Source organism: Prinia subflava, chromosome 5, assembly GCF_021018805.1.
Source record: "Prinia subflava isolate CZ2003 ecotype Zambia chromosome 5, Cam_Psub_1.2, whole genome shotgun sequence".
NCBI classification, from domain to species: domain Eukaryota; kingdom Metazoa; phylum Chordata; class Aves; order Passeriformes; family Cisticolidae; genus Prinia; species Prinia subflava.
The window spans coordinates 47,141,631-47,158,859 of NC_086251.1; the positions used below are offsets into that span (position 1 = coordinate 47,141,631).

The 17,229-nt window shown below is 38.5% G+C and overlaps 1 protein-coding gene and 1 pseudogene across 2 annotated transcripts in view; both read right to left on the reverse strand.

Annotated features, from left to right (window-relative positions):
* The window catches only part of RPS6KA5 (ribosomal protein S6 kinase A5), an 85,312-nt gene that overhangs the window by 35,036 nt on the left and 33,047 nt on the right, over positions 1-17,229 (reverse strand). Inside the window, exons 1-3 of one of the 2 annotated variants that reach the window (XM_063399205.1) lie at positions 10,413-10,520; positions 9,656-9,739; positions 5,685-5,788 (exon numbers count right to left, since the gene is read on the reverse strand). In XM_063399205.1, the coding sequence (XP_063255275.1) occupies positions 5,685-5,788; positions 9,656-9,700 (149 nt within the window). In that variant the 5' untranslated portion in view covers positions 9,701-9,739; positions 10,413-10,520. Of the gene's footprint in view, positions 1-5,684; positions 5,789-9,655; positions 9,740-10,412; positions 10,521-17,229 lie in introns of those variants that run through there. The other variant, XM_063399204.1, reaches the window with a different exon arrangement.
* LOC134550614 (small ribosomal subunit protein uS17m-like) lies at positions 6,095-8,392 on the reverse strand (annotated as a pseudogene).

Here is a 17,229-nt window from a genome sequence, read left to right on the forward strand (position 1 = left end):
CTTGTCTAAAGCAGACTATGCAGAACTAGGAGCAACCCCACTGGTATTGTTTTTCAGGAACCTGGGCTCTGATGAGCTTTCCCCACAAATACTGCAGACCAAGAATACACATGATAATGCAAAGGGCATGCTAATGATGATAAGGAAGAAAAGGAGATGCCTAATCTAATTCTACAGTGCCTTCAGAACTGTGTGTCTTGTGGTGGTTTATGATGACAGTCTGTTCCCTGACCCTCTGCTTTATGCCCAAAAAAGTGTGCTGTAATCTTCAAGGTGGGGGGGGGGGGGGGGCGGGGTGGGGAAGGGGGTGAGCCTTGGGCACTTTGGTGGATTTTTTTCAAAGCCTGAATCCCCAGGTGTCTGGGGTGCCAAGGGGTCTGGTTTTTTGCCTGGCTAGCTTGATTTTTTTGTTAGCTCAGGCAAGAAGTTTTTTTCCCTTACCCTGGCCTTGCAGAAGCTGCAGCAGCAATCCTTCAGCAACTTTTCTGAGGTAAACTGGACAGTTTGTTTAATTCTGAGACAAGAGAAAAAGGGACCTGCGAGACAGGAGTTGGTCGAGACCAGTAGGAGTAGAGGGGCAGCTCCGTCTTGGCCCCACACCTCAGAAAAGCTGAGCTGGAGAGAGAAAGCACACCAACACCATCTGCTCCATCTGCTGTGAAGAAGGGACCAACACCAGAGAGTCAGGTTCCCACTTTTTTGCCCCAACTGCTGTTTGAATGTCCTGTTTAGTTTTTTGGATTTTTTCCCCTGAGAGAGGAGCCACTGTCTTCTACCTACCATGTGGCAAAGCTGGTGGCTTTTTTTTCTTTCCCTAGTATTCTGGGGTTTTGTTCTGATGTGGGGTGGGGAGAGGACAGGGTGACTCATGTCCTGCGGTGAGTTTATGATGTTTGTATCCCCATTCATCTGTTCTGTTTATGCTGGATATTAAATTGTGCACCTTTAAGACTGACTCCAAGAGTGAATGGGGGGGAAAAAAGACACAGCATGGAGTTTGTTATCAGAAACTGCACTTGTTCCCCCACATCCTTCACAGACAGCATTGTCTGCAGTACGGACAGAGAGCGAGAACTCTCCTTTGCTGTTTAGTTAGTGTTTTAGCTAGCTGAGGCAGAGAAGTCCCCTGCACTGCGGTTTTATTTTCCTTTTTCTTGGAACTGTTAAAACCTGTTCTGGACTGAAAACTCATAAAAACACCCAGAGCTCAGGCCTGTGGCCCACTGGGACCCAGGACAGCCTTTTCCAGCACCGGAGGGACCGGTAGACCAGGTGAGCTGAGCTACACCCCATGGCAAGAACTTCCTCAATTTTGCTATCTCTCTTCAGAACAGTGAGAGGTTTTATTGTTTAATATTATTCATTTTTTGTGCTTATGAACACCTTGCTTGTTGAATAAACAGCTTTTTCCACTTTTCTCTAAGGAAATTTTTTCCTGAACCAGTTGGGGGAGGGGTTACTTGAATTTGCTTTCTAGAGGGACCTTATTCAGAGGTTTCCTCCCAAAATTTGCCCTAAATCAGGACAGGGGTAAGGTCTGACAGTTTAATCTCTAGCATTTATTTACCTTTTCTCCGTGCCTTGTGGGCATTCTGTTTGTCAATAAACAAAACACTTTTTTTGCTTTCATCCACTAGTATTCATTTCCTATTGGTGGAAGGGGATTGTTGGAACCCTTTTTAGAGGAGACGACTCATTTCAGACTGTTTTCTCCTAAACTTGTCTCTAAACTGAGACATTGTCTTATAAGCATCATCAGAAAGATACATATCCATCTGGATGTGCAGGGAATAAGAGAAAGCAGCCCCAAGCTGTAACCCTGTTAAAGGGCAAATGGACAAGGCTTCCAAAGCAGAGTTTTGCCCCTTATATTTGAGAATGACCGGTCACCTCAGCACTAGTCATGCCCAACTCCCTTGTTCTTTTGTTCCAACTTGGAGCAGTCAGGTAACGTACAGGTATCCCTAGTTCTAGGCAAGTCAGAAACTTTGCTACAATACCTAAAACTTTCTTAAAATCATGTTTTATTGAATGGTTGAATGGATCTATAGGCAGACTCACTGATGCACTCTGACATGCATCTACACATAAAAATGTGTACATTATAGATAGGCAGCTAAAAGCTCTAGGACAAAATACCTAGAAGAAATCATAAAAATTAGAAGTTGGATTTAATGACTGTTCCATCCTTTAAAGGATCTAGCAATCACTAGAGTGCGTCACTGATTAAAGAAAGAAATCAATGAAGAAGGGCATCCCAGTATACAGCTATAATGCATCTTCCCAATAGCTCTATGAAGAAAAGGTTTCTTGCAGGATCAGAAATGAAGTATTTCTACAGTATCTAACAGACTGCCAAATTTCAGCTGTCCTCCATGAAGTTTAAATAAAGTCTAACCAACTATGTCAAAGACTATGGGCTGCTGCTGGTGTTAGTATGCTAATATGGCATCATATGCGTCTATAGATTATTTTACAGATGTATGTATATATGTATTAAAAAAAGTTTCAGTCTACTCATAACCCTAAAGCTGGTAAGATTTTCTAAACTACTGCACAGCTCCAAACTAGTACTCCAAAACCTTCCTGCCCATTCTAAATCCTATACACGACAGGACCCTCAAAAGTCAGCCCCCTAAAATGGATTTGTCCATCTTTCAATTTAGCGCTACAAACTACCTCTAGTCAAAGTGAAAATACTGCTTATGCAGTCAATCCCAGCCCTTGCCTCTGCTTTTCCAGGATAGCTCTTATCCCTGGCTCTGCAGCAATATAAGTTCAGAATTCTCAAAAATTAAAGGAAGATTTGGGAACAAGGGAAAAGAAAGAGGGAGAGGGTGCACTAGAAAAGGAGAGATATTGGAGTAGTTACGTGATTTTTTTATTTAATTGAGTTTAATAACCCGTAACACAAAGCATGTGAACGAGAAGTCTTCAGAGACAGAGATAAAAGGCAAAGTCTGCACTTACTTAAGTAGCATTTTCCATGAAAGAAGTCCACAGTGTTGCCAAAAATATTATGATGGAAGAACAACACAATTTCTCATCAGAAAGAGGAAAAAAAATAGAAACTACACACTGTTTCCAACACAAGAACTGAACTCTCCCTTGGAGAGATATTTTAGAACAAAGTTTCGTGCTCAAATTTGACACCAGACAGCCATTGTGCCACACGAGGGAGTAAAATTATCTAAAAATATCTAAGATTACTTCCTACCTAGGTAAAATAAAAGAAGGACCTGGATCCATTTAGAAGATGACTTTTTTCCCTAAACTCAGAAAACTAAAACCATGCTTTCAACAGCTTGTAAGCAAGCAAAAACCAGAATTCTCTAAGTCTGCTACAACTTGCAAGTTTAAGTATATTTAGGTTAACCAATGTAACTTCTGGTTAGAACAACCTTGCTATCAAGAAAGAAGTTTGTACCAACTCATATCTCTGTGCCAGTAATTTCATTATCAGTGGCAACTGTCACTGTTTGGTTTCTGTTTGCCTGCTCTACACCACCCTCAGGGAAAGCTCCAAACACTCCTGTTGCTCCCAAAGGCACGCAGCAGTCACCATTCCCCAGAAGGTTCCACACGGCTCAGTGCAGCTGCCAGGGCAGCAGCAATGTTCTTGTATGTTCTTAAAAAGAACATAACATTTATGACGTGAACTGCAGACACAACACTGAAGTCATCCAACAAAGCAATTGCTATCAGTAAAAAGGATTTAGAAACCACTGGGTCTTATGAGTATAGGAGTAGCATAAGACAGATGAAATCTAGTCTGAAAGGCAGTCATATGCTGGGAGTAAGATGATTTCAGCTATATAGCTGGGAAGAAGAGCTATAAACCAGAGGGTCATCAGTTAAGAGTGACAGAAGAGGAAAAGGAATTAGATCTATCAGACCAGCACTGGCATCAACAGGAGGAAGAGGAAGAAGAAAAAGGAAGAAGTATTTTTTTGTTCAGATGGTAAATTATTCCTTCCTTTAACCAAGATCTTCTTGAAACGACAACAAGAATAAGTTGCCCATATGTAAGAAAGAACAGAAGCTGAGCTAAGAATAGGCTTTTTCAGGAAACAGGAAGACTGGGGAACATCTTCAGTATTGGAAACTCTAAGATTTTAACTTCTAAATTTATCAAAATAAAAACTGAACTACTATAGGACTGCTGTCTATAAATGTGTAGCATAAACACCCACTAGAACAAAAACAGACTGAACAGCAACACAGTAAACTTGCCACAACTAAAGAAAGCAAGTTATTAGCTGTCAGAGGACAGATGTTAACAACCTTGCGCAATATCAGAAATATTCCCATCTTAAAAAGCACAGAAGAGCCTACCAAAAGAAAGTCAGGTCCTGTAGAATACATAACTAAAAAGTTCCCCAGTTCTTGGGAAACTATATCTGTAAAATTCAGTTCAAAGTTCTCGCTAAAAAATTGCTACTCCTTCAGAGTCCCATCTAGTAAATCTTGGGAATCAAAATTACCAAATTCAGCCATGGCGTAAGTCACCAGTCAACCAAACTTGTAACATTAAATAGGGCAGAAAGAGAGAACTGAAACTTTAACTGCAATATAACGACCAAGCAGATGAAGTCCTGAATTTTCTTTCATTAATGGACTCCCCTCTCCCCTGTATTTTTTCTACTGCAGGTCCAAGTTTCCTGCTGCAGTAGAGAAATAAAAACCAATAAACAGGACTTAATCTCCCAAGAAATTGCCTCAATTTATAATATAAGTAAAATATATTATCTAAATAATTGAGGTATGTTCTATCATCCATTACAACCTTAAATATCAAGTGATTTCAGGTGAGGGTCAGAACCAGGACAATACCTTCCAACAGAAGCAAGACTATTCTTCGTTTGAGGACTGGACTTAAAAGCTCATTTGGACAGCAGTTAGTAATTTGAGCAATTCAAGACCTCAACTTCCTGTTCTAAAAGAAATCCAGTAAAAAGAAATTTTTGTTTTGGAGGAGATTTCAGTAATGTGTTTGGGGAAGCTTATTGCTTTGTCTCTAAAAATGCTCCAGTGCTTTTACAGAGGTACTGAAAAAAAAATCTTTAAATTGTGGAGATTACAGAATGCAACAAAAGGTTTATATGGAAAAGATAAGAATGGTATCATTTATTTTATTTCTGTGAGTATCATACTCATTTTTTCTCAGATACACAAGTGGGGCTAGAAAAGATCTTTGTTTCATGCTATACACTAAAAAAATAAACACTACTTGTAACAAAAAGGTGGGAGTAGGGTATGTTCTGACACTTTTAATCTGCAGTCTGCCAGAACAATCTAGCAAGAACTGATAAAAAAGTATCCCTAGCTAAAGATATCTCTAATGTTTTAAGATTTGGAATGTGATAACTCTATTTACATTTACTTTGATATTTCATTTGATATTTCCTTTTCATCAGTAAACATGGAACAGGGCTAAGTATCTACAAGGCTGTGGCTCCACTGTAGTTTAAACAAAACAAGTCTTTTGTAAAGCCAGTTCTATTAGCTAATAAAACCTACCTACTTTCTGATGTTGTTCTATTGAACAGAACTGGAATACATGAATGTTACCATGGCAGCACTTTCTTTCTAAATTTTAAGTTAACAAACTCTCACAAAAAATATACTATGGCATAAAGATCATCTGTTAGCAAGCAGATATACTTCACTGCTTTGAATCTTACCTAGAAATCTCTGCTTGGGAATTCTTCTCTCCGTCGACTGTAAATGGTGATGCTCCAGTTAACAATTCATACATAAGAACACCAACACTCCACCAATCAACAGCCTACAGAACAGCAATTATGTATGTTAAAATATGCTGAAGTAAAATTCTTAACAAAAGAAGGAACAGAACAATCCACTTAGAAAGCAACTAACATAGGAAGAATCTACTTACATACACATACAAAGGCAAAACAGGATACAACAAAGTACAAACAACTGTGGACCTGACTGAAGGTATTTTCTGTGATAAGTCAATCTTATATTGAAATCCCTCCACTTACCTTCTTCAACTAATTTCTCAATCTGAACTCTTTCCACTGACCACTAAAGTTGTTTTTTGTTTTTCCTACATAATTAATTTTGATTTTTACCATTGTGATGTGATATGAATTCCAATACATACTCACAAAAGCAGAGGAACCTAAGGCTTGCTAAGAAATAGTGGAACTTGAACTTTTATGAGCTTGAGAATGAAATTAAAGAATGTTCAAAAAGCCCAATTTAAGATCACAGTCCAGAGTTAATCCAGGCATCTGCAAATGCTATGAAATCACAGAATAGTTTCGACTGGAAAGAAACCTTAAATATCATCTTGTCCCCCAGCCATGGACAAGGGCACCTTCCACTAAATCGGGTTGCTCAGAGCCCCATTCAACCTGGCCTTGAACATTTCCAGGTACAGATCATTCACAGCTTCTCTGGGCAACCTGTTCCACTACCTCATCAGCTTCACAGTAAAGAATTTCATCCTAACATCTAATCTAAATCTCTCCTCTTTTAGTTTAAAGCCATTCCCCCTTGTCCTGTCACTATATGTATGCCCTTGTGAAGAGTCTCCATCTTCTTGTAGGCTCCCTTCAGGTACTGGAAAGTCACAATGAGGCCTTCTCCGTGCTGAACTCAATTCCCTCAGCCTTTGCTCACAAGAGAGGTGCCCCAGCCCTCTGATCATCTTGGAGACCTTCATCTGGACTGACTCCAACAGGTCCGTGCTGTCCATGTGCTGAGGACTCCAGAGCTGGATGCAGCACTGCAGGTGGGGTCTCACCAGAGAGACGTGCAGGGGTAGAATCCCCTCCTTTGCCCTGCTGATCACGCTGCTTTGGATGCAGCCCAGGACAGGTTTGGCTTTCTGGGTGTGAGTGCACATGGCTGGGTCATGTCCAGCCTCTCATCCACCAGCACCCCAAAGTCCTCCTCAGCAGGGCTGCTCTGGAAGTGTTCATCTCCCAGCCTGTTTTGATATCATGGGTTGCTCTGATCCAGGTGCAGCACCTTGTACTTGGTCTTGTTAAAACTCATGAGATGTGCATGTCCACTTCTGGAGCTTATCCAGGTCCCACTGGATGGCATCCCATCCTTCAGTTTTTCTTTGTTGTTGTTAATAATAATAACACCAATACCAACAACTTTTTAATGTTTAAATATTTGGACCACTATTTGTCTATTTAAGTTCCTGAAATTTTTCACTTCGGTAGTATCTGCTTCAGTCAGATATTCCAAACCTGAAAGATTTTCAAGGAATCTGCTTAAAAGCACAGTTCCTTTCTGTTATTAGATCTATGACATTTCCAATTTTGTACACAATTTCAGCCAGTTCATGTTTCACCTGTTTGCTGCTTCACTCAGGCAAAGCTTTCAGAAGAACCATGTCTCCAACATCCTACTGCTGCATTGGATCATGGGTAAAAGAGTGGTTTTCTTTATTAAAGAACTTTAGTAAGGATCTAGCAGGAGCCTTGTTACTCCCACTTTGACAGTTTACTGCATTTTGGTTCCTGTTACTTTCCCTGCCATCCATTTTGCATGGACAGCTCCACATGGCCCAGGCACTGTTCAGTTATGGTCACCCAGTGCCACTGCTGCACCTCAGGGGCCTTAGAGGGATGGACCGTGGTAACACATGGGATATCTTTGGCTTCCCAGATATTAATCATATTATTCATATCTCTCATACTTCATAACATACAAAATACTACTTTCTTTCAAAAGGAAGGATACTACTATGAATTATAAAGGAAGCAGTTTAGTCCTTTCAACAAAACCAATTACAGGTGTTTGAACTTCTCAGGTTTACAGCCATGAAATCTGCAAATCAACAAAACTTCTGCTCTACTTATGATGGAGATATTAATACAATACAGGAAGACAACTAGTGAAATTATGACAATTTGGCCACATATTTTATTTGGTTTTGCTTCAAAATACACACAATCTGATGTCTCATACATTCAGCCAAAAGTGTCCAGAAGAACTACCTGAAGAATTCTCTATAGTGTTACTAGTTATCTTTGCAAATATATACATCTCAGAGAAAATCCAAAATATTTTCTTCTGGACATGTGTTTTTCCAAAAGAAAAGGAGGATCTGCAGAATCAGAAATCAAGCTTTAATAAAATAAATACTGAAATACTAGAGCAAGTCCTTAAGACAAACACTGCAATCATCTAGAAGAGATTACAGACAGATATCGATTAACGAGAGCACAGCATACTAAAGCACCTTGTTTTCTCTTTTTATAAGGTCTTTGAGTTGCTAGATAGTATAAAATAGACTAAAAATCTTGTAAAATTACCATATATGACATTGCCAATGATGAGGTTGTGAGTGTGTGGTATAAACAACTAACATCACATACATAACTGCAAAATCACCCCTATTCATCAGCGATCAGTTGCTATCAAACTGTGAAGTTATTCCTTATAGAACACTGTATGACTCAGCATGATATCTGATGGAAGTATCAGAACCAAAGATAACAGAACAGAGATTCCTCTTTAAGTCAGCAACAAGGCTGAAATGGCAAGCTTTGAGAAGCCAGAATCATAATTCAAGGTGACTGAGAAGCTGGAGTGATGCTCTGGAGGTGGGATGACTAAACTAAAAGAGTGCAGGAAAGAGCTTCAATTTGTAAGTTTTTAAAATTCCATTATTAATAGCAATTGGGAAGCAGTACAGTAGAAGAAGATGAAGTGATTATAGCGGAATTCAAGGTAGGTGTGAGACAATGACTAAGTGAAAAGACAAAGCACACTCTATTTCATGTGTAGTAGAAGAATCAGGGAGGTCAGTCTGCTCTACTTCTGCCAGATCCCAGCTGTGCCCCCTACAGTGCTTCCTAACTGAAGGTAAACTCAGACCAAAAGAGACACAGAACGCATAGAGAAGGAAAAGAAAGAACTTTTTCAGGCAAATTCAGTCTTTTCCAGTTCTTAGACAGACTGCTATAAAAGGAACCACAATCAACTACATTCTATGATCCACAACAGAAAGACAACTCAGTCTACAAAAAAAAAAAACAGAGACTAAATATTCTCCAAAGCTTCCCAGTATAGTGAGCAATCAGAATAAGTTATCTAGGAATATTGTAGAATTATTTTGGAGAGTAGGGTTTTTTTTTCGTTTCAAAAGTCATCTGTTAATTATTGTTTTCTTGATCTTTTCTATCAATTACTGACACTTTATTGTGGAATAAAACTTGAGTCACAAGCCAAACAATTTTACAATATGAGAACATTTATAACATTAATAACCTATCCCATACCTCAAAGGTAAGAGATTTCTGTGATGTCCAGTTTAAAATGTGTATCAGAATTAGCCACAAACCATATTCCACTACGAACTAGGTTTTTTATGCAAAAGCAAGTAAGTGTCAACTAAGTTTATTGTCCCACAGCATATTTAGAACAAATTTTGAATAGAACACAAATAAGCCTCAGTACCTTTACAAATATGTCTTTTACTTCAGATTAGAAGAGGAAAATACATCAACTTAAAACTGAAGACACAGGAAACCATCTATCTTAGGACAACCTTAAATAACACATACTTAAATAAGGTAACATGTCATTTTACAAAAACCCCTCAAGCTGAGAAATATGCTGACTGAAGGATTAGTTTATTTTCAGTAATAAACTTAAAACATACCTTATCATGTCCTGTGTCTCCCCCTCTTACAATATCGGGAGCCATATATTCTATTGTTCCACAGAAGGAATATGCTCTCTCGTTCTAGAAAAAAAAATAAAAATATACATCAAACAATTATATTATAAAAATAAAACGGGATAGATATGGCTAACAGTTCCGAGATGCTGGCAGCAATTCTTCTTCAAATAGCTCAGAACTGCTAGCTAAATAATATTCCATCATATGTAGAGATGCATCACATAATGCTACAGAATAGTCTTCTATGAAAAAAAAGTCATAAGTTGATGTTGCAGTCTAAGATAAGCACACAAAAAGGAATCTACTAATATTTAGAAAAACTCTCCCATAAGTCTAAATGAACTATACATTTCAGAACTTTTCAAGATTCCCCAACTAACATAGATATACATTCTGAAGGCTGCAATACCAATACTCTAGATAACAAATGAAACTTTTCATTAAAAAGGGAATTACTAGTAAGATGTACAGTTTGACTAAATTGGATACAAGATCCTTTGAGTTCCCATATTCAGGAATTCATTATGACCTCTAGAAAAGTTGTTTTCTTTTGCAACAAACACATATATAAAAAACAACATTCTCTCAAGAAGAGACTTGGAGAGAGACAAGACAGAGAAGGGGAAAGGCAGACAGTGTTGTAAACTTAATTTTATTCTATGCACTGAAATATTCTCTTGTTCAAAACTAAGCTGCTTTCACAGGCACGTATAATTGTTCCCTGGTAGCGATTTACCTTGAGGTCAACATGAGGTCATGCTGTACCTTGCTAATGACGAAAGCACATGTGTTTGGGCCATGCAACATTGTTCCTCCCTTATCCTTCATGCTTCTAGCATTTTGGGGAGAGATCCTGATAGGTCCTTTAAAGAAGAGTGTTCAAAAAAGTAAATATTTCAAAAGTCAGGTTTTACATTTGTAGATTCAGGTTTGGAGTTCAAAACAGGTGCTATATAAGAGACTACGCTAATGAGAAGAAGCTTCTAAAAGTAGAAATACTGCTCTCTGCTACCCTAAGGCATAAAAGTTAAACAGTCCAGCAGCATATTATTAAACTGTATTTCTTAAAACACATATACTGTGACTGGTTTTTTGGGGTAAAATTCTGAGTTCAGAATAGTTATAAGGCCTCATTTTGTTTAAATATTAACTTGAAATACTAACTTGTGAGACAAAACCATTTCATAATGAACTTCTCATGATTCCATTTTCTTTTGACACAACTATTGGTTCTCTTCCATAATCTTTTACAGTACCTGTTATCTTTAACAAATATAGTGTGATAGAAAGCACAAAGAAAGAAAACTGTCAGAAATTCCTAACCCTCCGTCAGAGAACCTAAACTTAATCTCTCTGTTCTTTTTTCCTTCAGCTGGGAGGGAGAGAGGAAGAAGGGTGAAAAGGAAAAGGGAGGGGAGTGGAAAACACAGAAAGAAACTGCTCTTCACTTGCTATCTCTCTAAAGAGTAAAGATAATGCAGCCAAAGTGAGATATCAAGACAACTGCCTGAAAGCAAAGCAAACTGACTCCAACTAAAGATTGACACAGACCTGCCTTCACAAGATAGTGTAGAATGTCCTGACTTCAAAACAGCTGAAGTCATAAAATCCAGATACTTCTTTGTTAGAAACCTTTGTTTATGTTGTGGTTTATTAAGTTACAAGGCTCCATCAATTACATCTAGCTGTTACTTAAAAAACACAGGTTTTGGAGTATGAAGTTTCATTAGGAACACTTAGGTAAATTTGTCACTGTTAAATACACCTGTTACAGAAGTCACTAATAGTTTCTGCTGGTATGCATTACATGTGGGTTTCAAACCATTTTCAAAGAATGTTATGTCCTATAACAGTTCTGTTTTCTGTCATTGTCTGGTCTCCTGGGTACATCAGAGACATAGATATAGTGGAGAGAGTCCAGCAAAGAACCATAAATATAATTAAGGAAACCTATGAGGAAAGGCTGATTAAGCTGGGCGTGTTTCACCTGAAGAGGTGAACCTGAAAGTTCAGGAAGATCTCACTCATGTACAAAAATGCCTGAAGGAAGGATGCAAAAAAAAGGGAACAACACTTTTTTTGGTGGTGCCAAGTGACAGGACCAGAGGAAATATTTTTTTATTGTGAGGGTGACTGAGCACTGCCACAGGCTGGCCATGAAGACTGTGGAGCATCCCTCCTTGGAGATACTCAGAAGGCTTCTTGTGAGCAACTAACTCTAGGTGACCATTTCTGCAATGGGTTGGGCAGGATGACTCCAGCAATCCCTACCACTCTGTGATTCTGTCATAAAATGCCACTGTAAGCTGTATTTCAATATCCATTTTGAAACCACAGCCAAGTCTTATTTTGCACCACCTCCAAAATTACGTTTCATTCAACTTTCTAACAAATTCAAATTCGAAAAGCCACATTATTAACACTTTCACGTTATGAGATGTAAGACAAGAAAGGATGTTCTTAAAAAACAACTGAACTTGGATTACCTGCAGGTGAATGCTCACTGAACATGCACATCTTACAGATACTTGAGCTTAAGAATTTTTTTGTTTAACATAGACTGCTCCTTTTCTTCCCTCTCTCAGCATGCCTGTCTTAAGCACTGTGGCTCTCTCCTCTGAGTTGCAGAACAGCTAGCAATTAGACACTAACGAATGGGAACAGAAGTGTGGCTAACCCATAACTAATAACTCAGTACAATACTGACTTTGTCTTTAAACAGGTGTCATTACGTGTTTTCAGTCAGCAAATCAGGTCTCTAACATTTACAAATAATCTGTAGATAGTTTTCATTTTCTAGCACACAACAGATGGTTATGATTTCTCTTCCTTTACCAAGTTCAGCATCATTCCTGAATGTTTATGCAATTACATACCTTTTAGTAAAGGTTAACAAAGTGGCTACTTCAAACCAGTTAGCTGCTTAAGAAAGCAACAACTTGTCATGAAGCCACTGACAGAGAATTTTGTTAAGAGTTCTTGAATATGGAAAGATAGATACATTCACATGGACAGACAGGCAGTTCATTTTGTTAAACCATATTGCTATTAAATTAGAAAACCAAGTTATATTTCCTTATTACTTTTTCTTTGAGATGAGCTACACACTAACACAGTGGCAGTCTCAATATATATTACCAGACTGTTTCTAGTAAATACTGTAGTGCTGCATAGAGGGTAGATTTATACATTTCCCCACACCAGCTACAGCAGTATTAAAAAAGATTGTGCACAGCATTCTTTCCAAGTCCCCCGCTATTATTCTGACTGATCTAAGCATCCTGGTGAAACGTAACTCTTTTAACTTGCCAGGGCAGTTTCAGTACATCTTCACATGATTTATTTTAACATCACATTTTCCTTTTCCTTCATCAAAAAAAGAAAGGGCACTGAGAAGCTTTAGTACAGAGCGCTAGAACTCTGTGACATCCAAGAGATGCACAATGCAGATTAGCATTTCTCCTGGAAATACAACCACTTCACCAAAAAAACCCTACCTCAGAGCAGTGTCCTCTTTGCTAAGACTGTACCCCAACCTGGGCAGCTTGATCACAATTACACCAATTGCAGAGATCAAAATGCCTAGCTCCAAAAATCAATAAAAAGTGCTGACAAAAGAATGGCCATCTTGCACCACCATGTTCTTGATGATCTCATGGTATTGTTCCTTGGCTCTGCTTTATAACCAAGGAGTGAGAGGCAGGCCTTTGAAACTACCTGAAAATTTAGAAAGCATTTGTGCAAAGTTTTGTCCTTAATGACAGAGAGGTCTTATGTCTTCAGAGTTGTCTAATGACCTCCTTCAACAAATTAAAAAAAGCACATTAACAGCAACAGAAAAAGCAAAAGGATCAAACTCCATTTTGCTGCAGAGACTAATCACACTCACCACGTCTACAGGAAAGACCTGACTGATGGAGAAACAGCCACTACTGTCATAGAAGGATGTGTCCTTTAGAGCATGCATCCTAGCCTACAATAATATGAATTCAGTTTCATGGTTTTTTACATATGCAAGGGTAGCTCAGACAGTTACTAAGTCTTGCAACTGCTCATAACAGTATGTGGGATAAGAACTGCAATTCCAAAGTGAATCACAGGAATTAGATGAGACTTTAAGACAGCCAAGGTATCACTCATACTCAACACGCTCTTAAAAGGCTCATCTCTAATGGGCCAAACTATCTTTTTGCAGCCAGCTCTTTGGAAAAAGGGCTACTCCATTACGTCTGATTTAAGATGATACTGTGCCGGAAGGATGATGTTAGTTTCCAGTGCCACTAAACTCACACAGCCCAGAGGCATTGAAAATGTCTGATTCAGTATCCTAATGCATCTAAAAAGGGCATGCAATCTTAATCCAAGGGCAAAAAACAGTGACAGCAGATTCTGGATGGGTGCTTCTCAGCACCTTGGAGGTGAAGGCACCTTGCAACTCTTCTCACAGCAGAGGACCTGATCCCAAGGAACTGTTACATAATATAACTCCTTCAACAGGCAGAATATCATTAGTTCCAGGCCTCAACAAAATCAAATTAATTTACCTATGGAAATAGTGATCCACATAACTGAAAAGTTCAGTTAAGAGTAACTGGCTTAGAATACTGAGGCATATTCCCAGTACACTGTTCTGCAGTGCACAAGACGACGGGGAACGTTTTCTTGCCATAAAAGTACTGGTTTGAGAAAATGCTTCAGAGCTTGAGCAATTGTGATTTTAATTCCAAAGTGTAAATGCAGGTGCAGAAAGCACTCAAATGTCTTAAGACAGTTATTTTGCCATTTGAAGATCTATTATCTAACATTTAAATGTACAGCGTTTGAAGTACTTCTTTAACTTGATGAACTTCATCCAAAACAACTTCATCCAAACAATATGTGCCACGACTGCTCCAACAGCCACTTGAGTTATAAAATCTTATGGATTAATTCACAAGTCTTTGTGGAAACATTATTTAGAGTATTTACTGAACCCGTTCTTTCCACCATTCAAAATTAGGACCCACTTCTCCAACTACTCTAAAGGCCATCTTTGAAACACAACAGACTGCTTTCCATTCTCCAACTACTTACTGTACAAATACTTTGTTCTTAACTCAGCTAGACTACTACCTGGAACACCAGATATGACACATTCTGAAACTGTGATACTATCATATTCCTTCAATGCATGAAACTTGACTCCTCTTCTTAAATAAATTTTGTAACTCATAAAAAGTAAATAAATAAAACTTAAGACACTCTTCCCCGGAAAGTTCTTTAACAGTGTAACTATTCTCTAATGGGAATACTTTGCTAATGGAAGAGGTGGTAGGATAGGGTCAAAAGGCATGGTTAAAGCCTAGAGGAAGTAAGTTATACTATGTTCACAAGAAAAAAAGTAGTTAAGAAATAAGCAAATTCAGACAGTAAATGTTAGAAAGGATATATAATGCGACTGTATTCACAAGACTTAATTGGGTGTATAGGCCCACTTAAAGTGTTTCACAGGTTATCAAATTAAATCATGTCTTGTCTTTTAAACAGCAACATAAAATCCACTTCTTAGTCTCTTCAAATGCCTAGTGATAGATCATTTCTAGGCCTGAGCAGATGCACCAGAGAACTCTCACTGTTGCTCTTCATTTGATTAACCCAGGGAAACGCACCCGAGTAAAACCACCTTCCTGAATTGTTTATACTTCTCAAGCTTCAAGCTGTCCTTCTTCCTTTGTTAAAGGTACTTCAAAGTTCCAGGCTGCACTAATTAGACCCTCTCTGGGCTCTGTCAGTGGCGTTTCAAATAGCACCCATCAGAAATGAAAAGACATGGCAAAAATTCTAGAATACAGGAATCAGTATCTTCATTGCTCCTATTTTGTACAGGTGAGAGTATATGTAATCAGAGTCCCAAAACTCAGAACTTACAGCTTTGCCACAAGCATAAATAGTGAAAACTATTCCAGGATACCAATGTCAGGGCCCTGAGCTTATCAACAGGCTCCACAACCTCTTTCACCCATCGTAGGGGTGTTAAGGCATCTCTGCATAAGACCAATTCTGACAAAATGCAGCTGAGTGACCTGTGTGGAACCTTGTCAGGGGCCTCCTCCACTTTCAGCTGGGAGCAGAAGTTCAGACTCCCATTCTTGAACCTTGCATCAGCTGTGCTGTAGGTATGTCTGTACTTGGCTGGGTATTGCTGATACTCATCCACCAAATTCAAATCCTGACTTGTTCTCACACAACAAACTTTTCTGCTAACCACTGGACTGTTGCCCAAGCCTGTTTTTCTGGCAGTAGACTCCCTCTGATCTTCTTGCACCACTGGTCAGTAAGCACATGGGTCCATACTTGCCACGGTCACCCTTAGCTCACACTAATGCAGGGGGCAGTCTCCCCATCCTGCTGCTTCCTGACAACCTAGTCAAAGAACACAGTTCCTCCAGGAACAGTCCTTACAGGACTGAAGAATTTAAGCAGTTGAACAGTTCAGCAGTATCAGAGTATCTCATACATTACCTACCAGCAAACTGGCTGCAAGCTACTGGTCAAGTATTAGAGTTCCCTTGGTAAGCTTAATAAGAAAATCAGGACCATAATATTAATCAAAAGAACGCTATCATAACTGAAAATTTACTTGTAATATGTAAACGCCACATAGCAGAGGTTCTTCTAACAAGCTGCCTTGCTGAATGGATTTTGCATTTCAGAAAAATCACAACTGAAGACTGAAAAGCCTGAATTCTTGGCAGAAACAGGACCTGTACCTTCAATGAGCCTTAGAGGTCATCCTATCAAAGATATTTACCTCAAAAATAAAAATGCATCAAGAAAAAAAAAACACATTTCCATAGAAATTATACCTGTAACATCCTTTGCTGTCATTTTAATTGCCCAGAATAACAATAATTAGTCTTAATTTAAAAAGACGTATGAAAATTGGCAGAAAGAACTCTCACAGTTCAAAGATGTGATCTAAGTTTAAAATGGGGCAGAAAAAAAAAATTTGCTTCAACAAGGTCCTTACCATACTGATTGGTTTCCTCTTTTTCTTCATTTTTTTTTAAAGTTTCAGTTATTTGGGGAAACTTGTTGGGGATAATATTTAGACTTAACACTGAGTAATTAAGTGGTAGATATCAGAAAATGTAACTCCAACCAAAAAGTCTTTCAGCTGAAGACTGTTGCTCCTGTAGCTGTAAACTTCTATTCACAACCAAAACTATGGCCTTTGCAGGAGACAAATGAGGAAGAACAAATACAGGCAAAAAAATTTCAGTGGTACACTAGTTAGATTGCTCTGCTGCATATAACAAAATCATAATGAAGACTGTAATATAAAAACAAACATTTAGAATGGTTGTAATAGAGCAGATCAAAGGCCTGCTAGTTTGAAATGTCATTGTATGAACAATTTTTAAAAACTATAGGGTCACGTGAAATTCACTGAACATCCTATCCTGGCAGCTTGAAGAATATGTCAACTTGAAGAAGCCAATTAAGTCAAAATACCATACTGGTTACTATGCCTCCTGCCACAGCTAGACTAATGATTTCTGCTTCCAAAACAC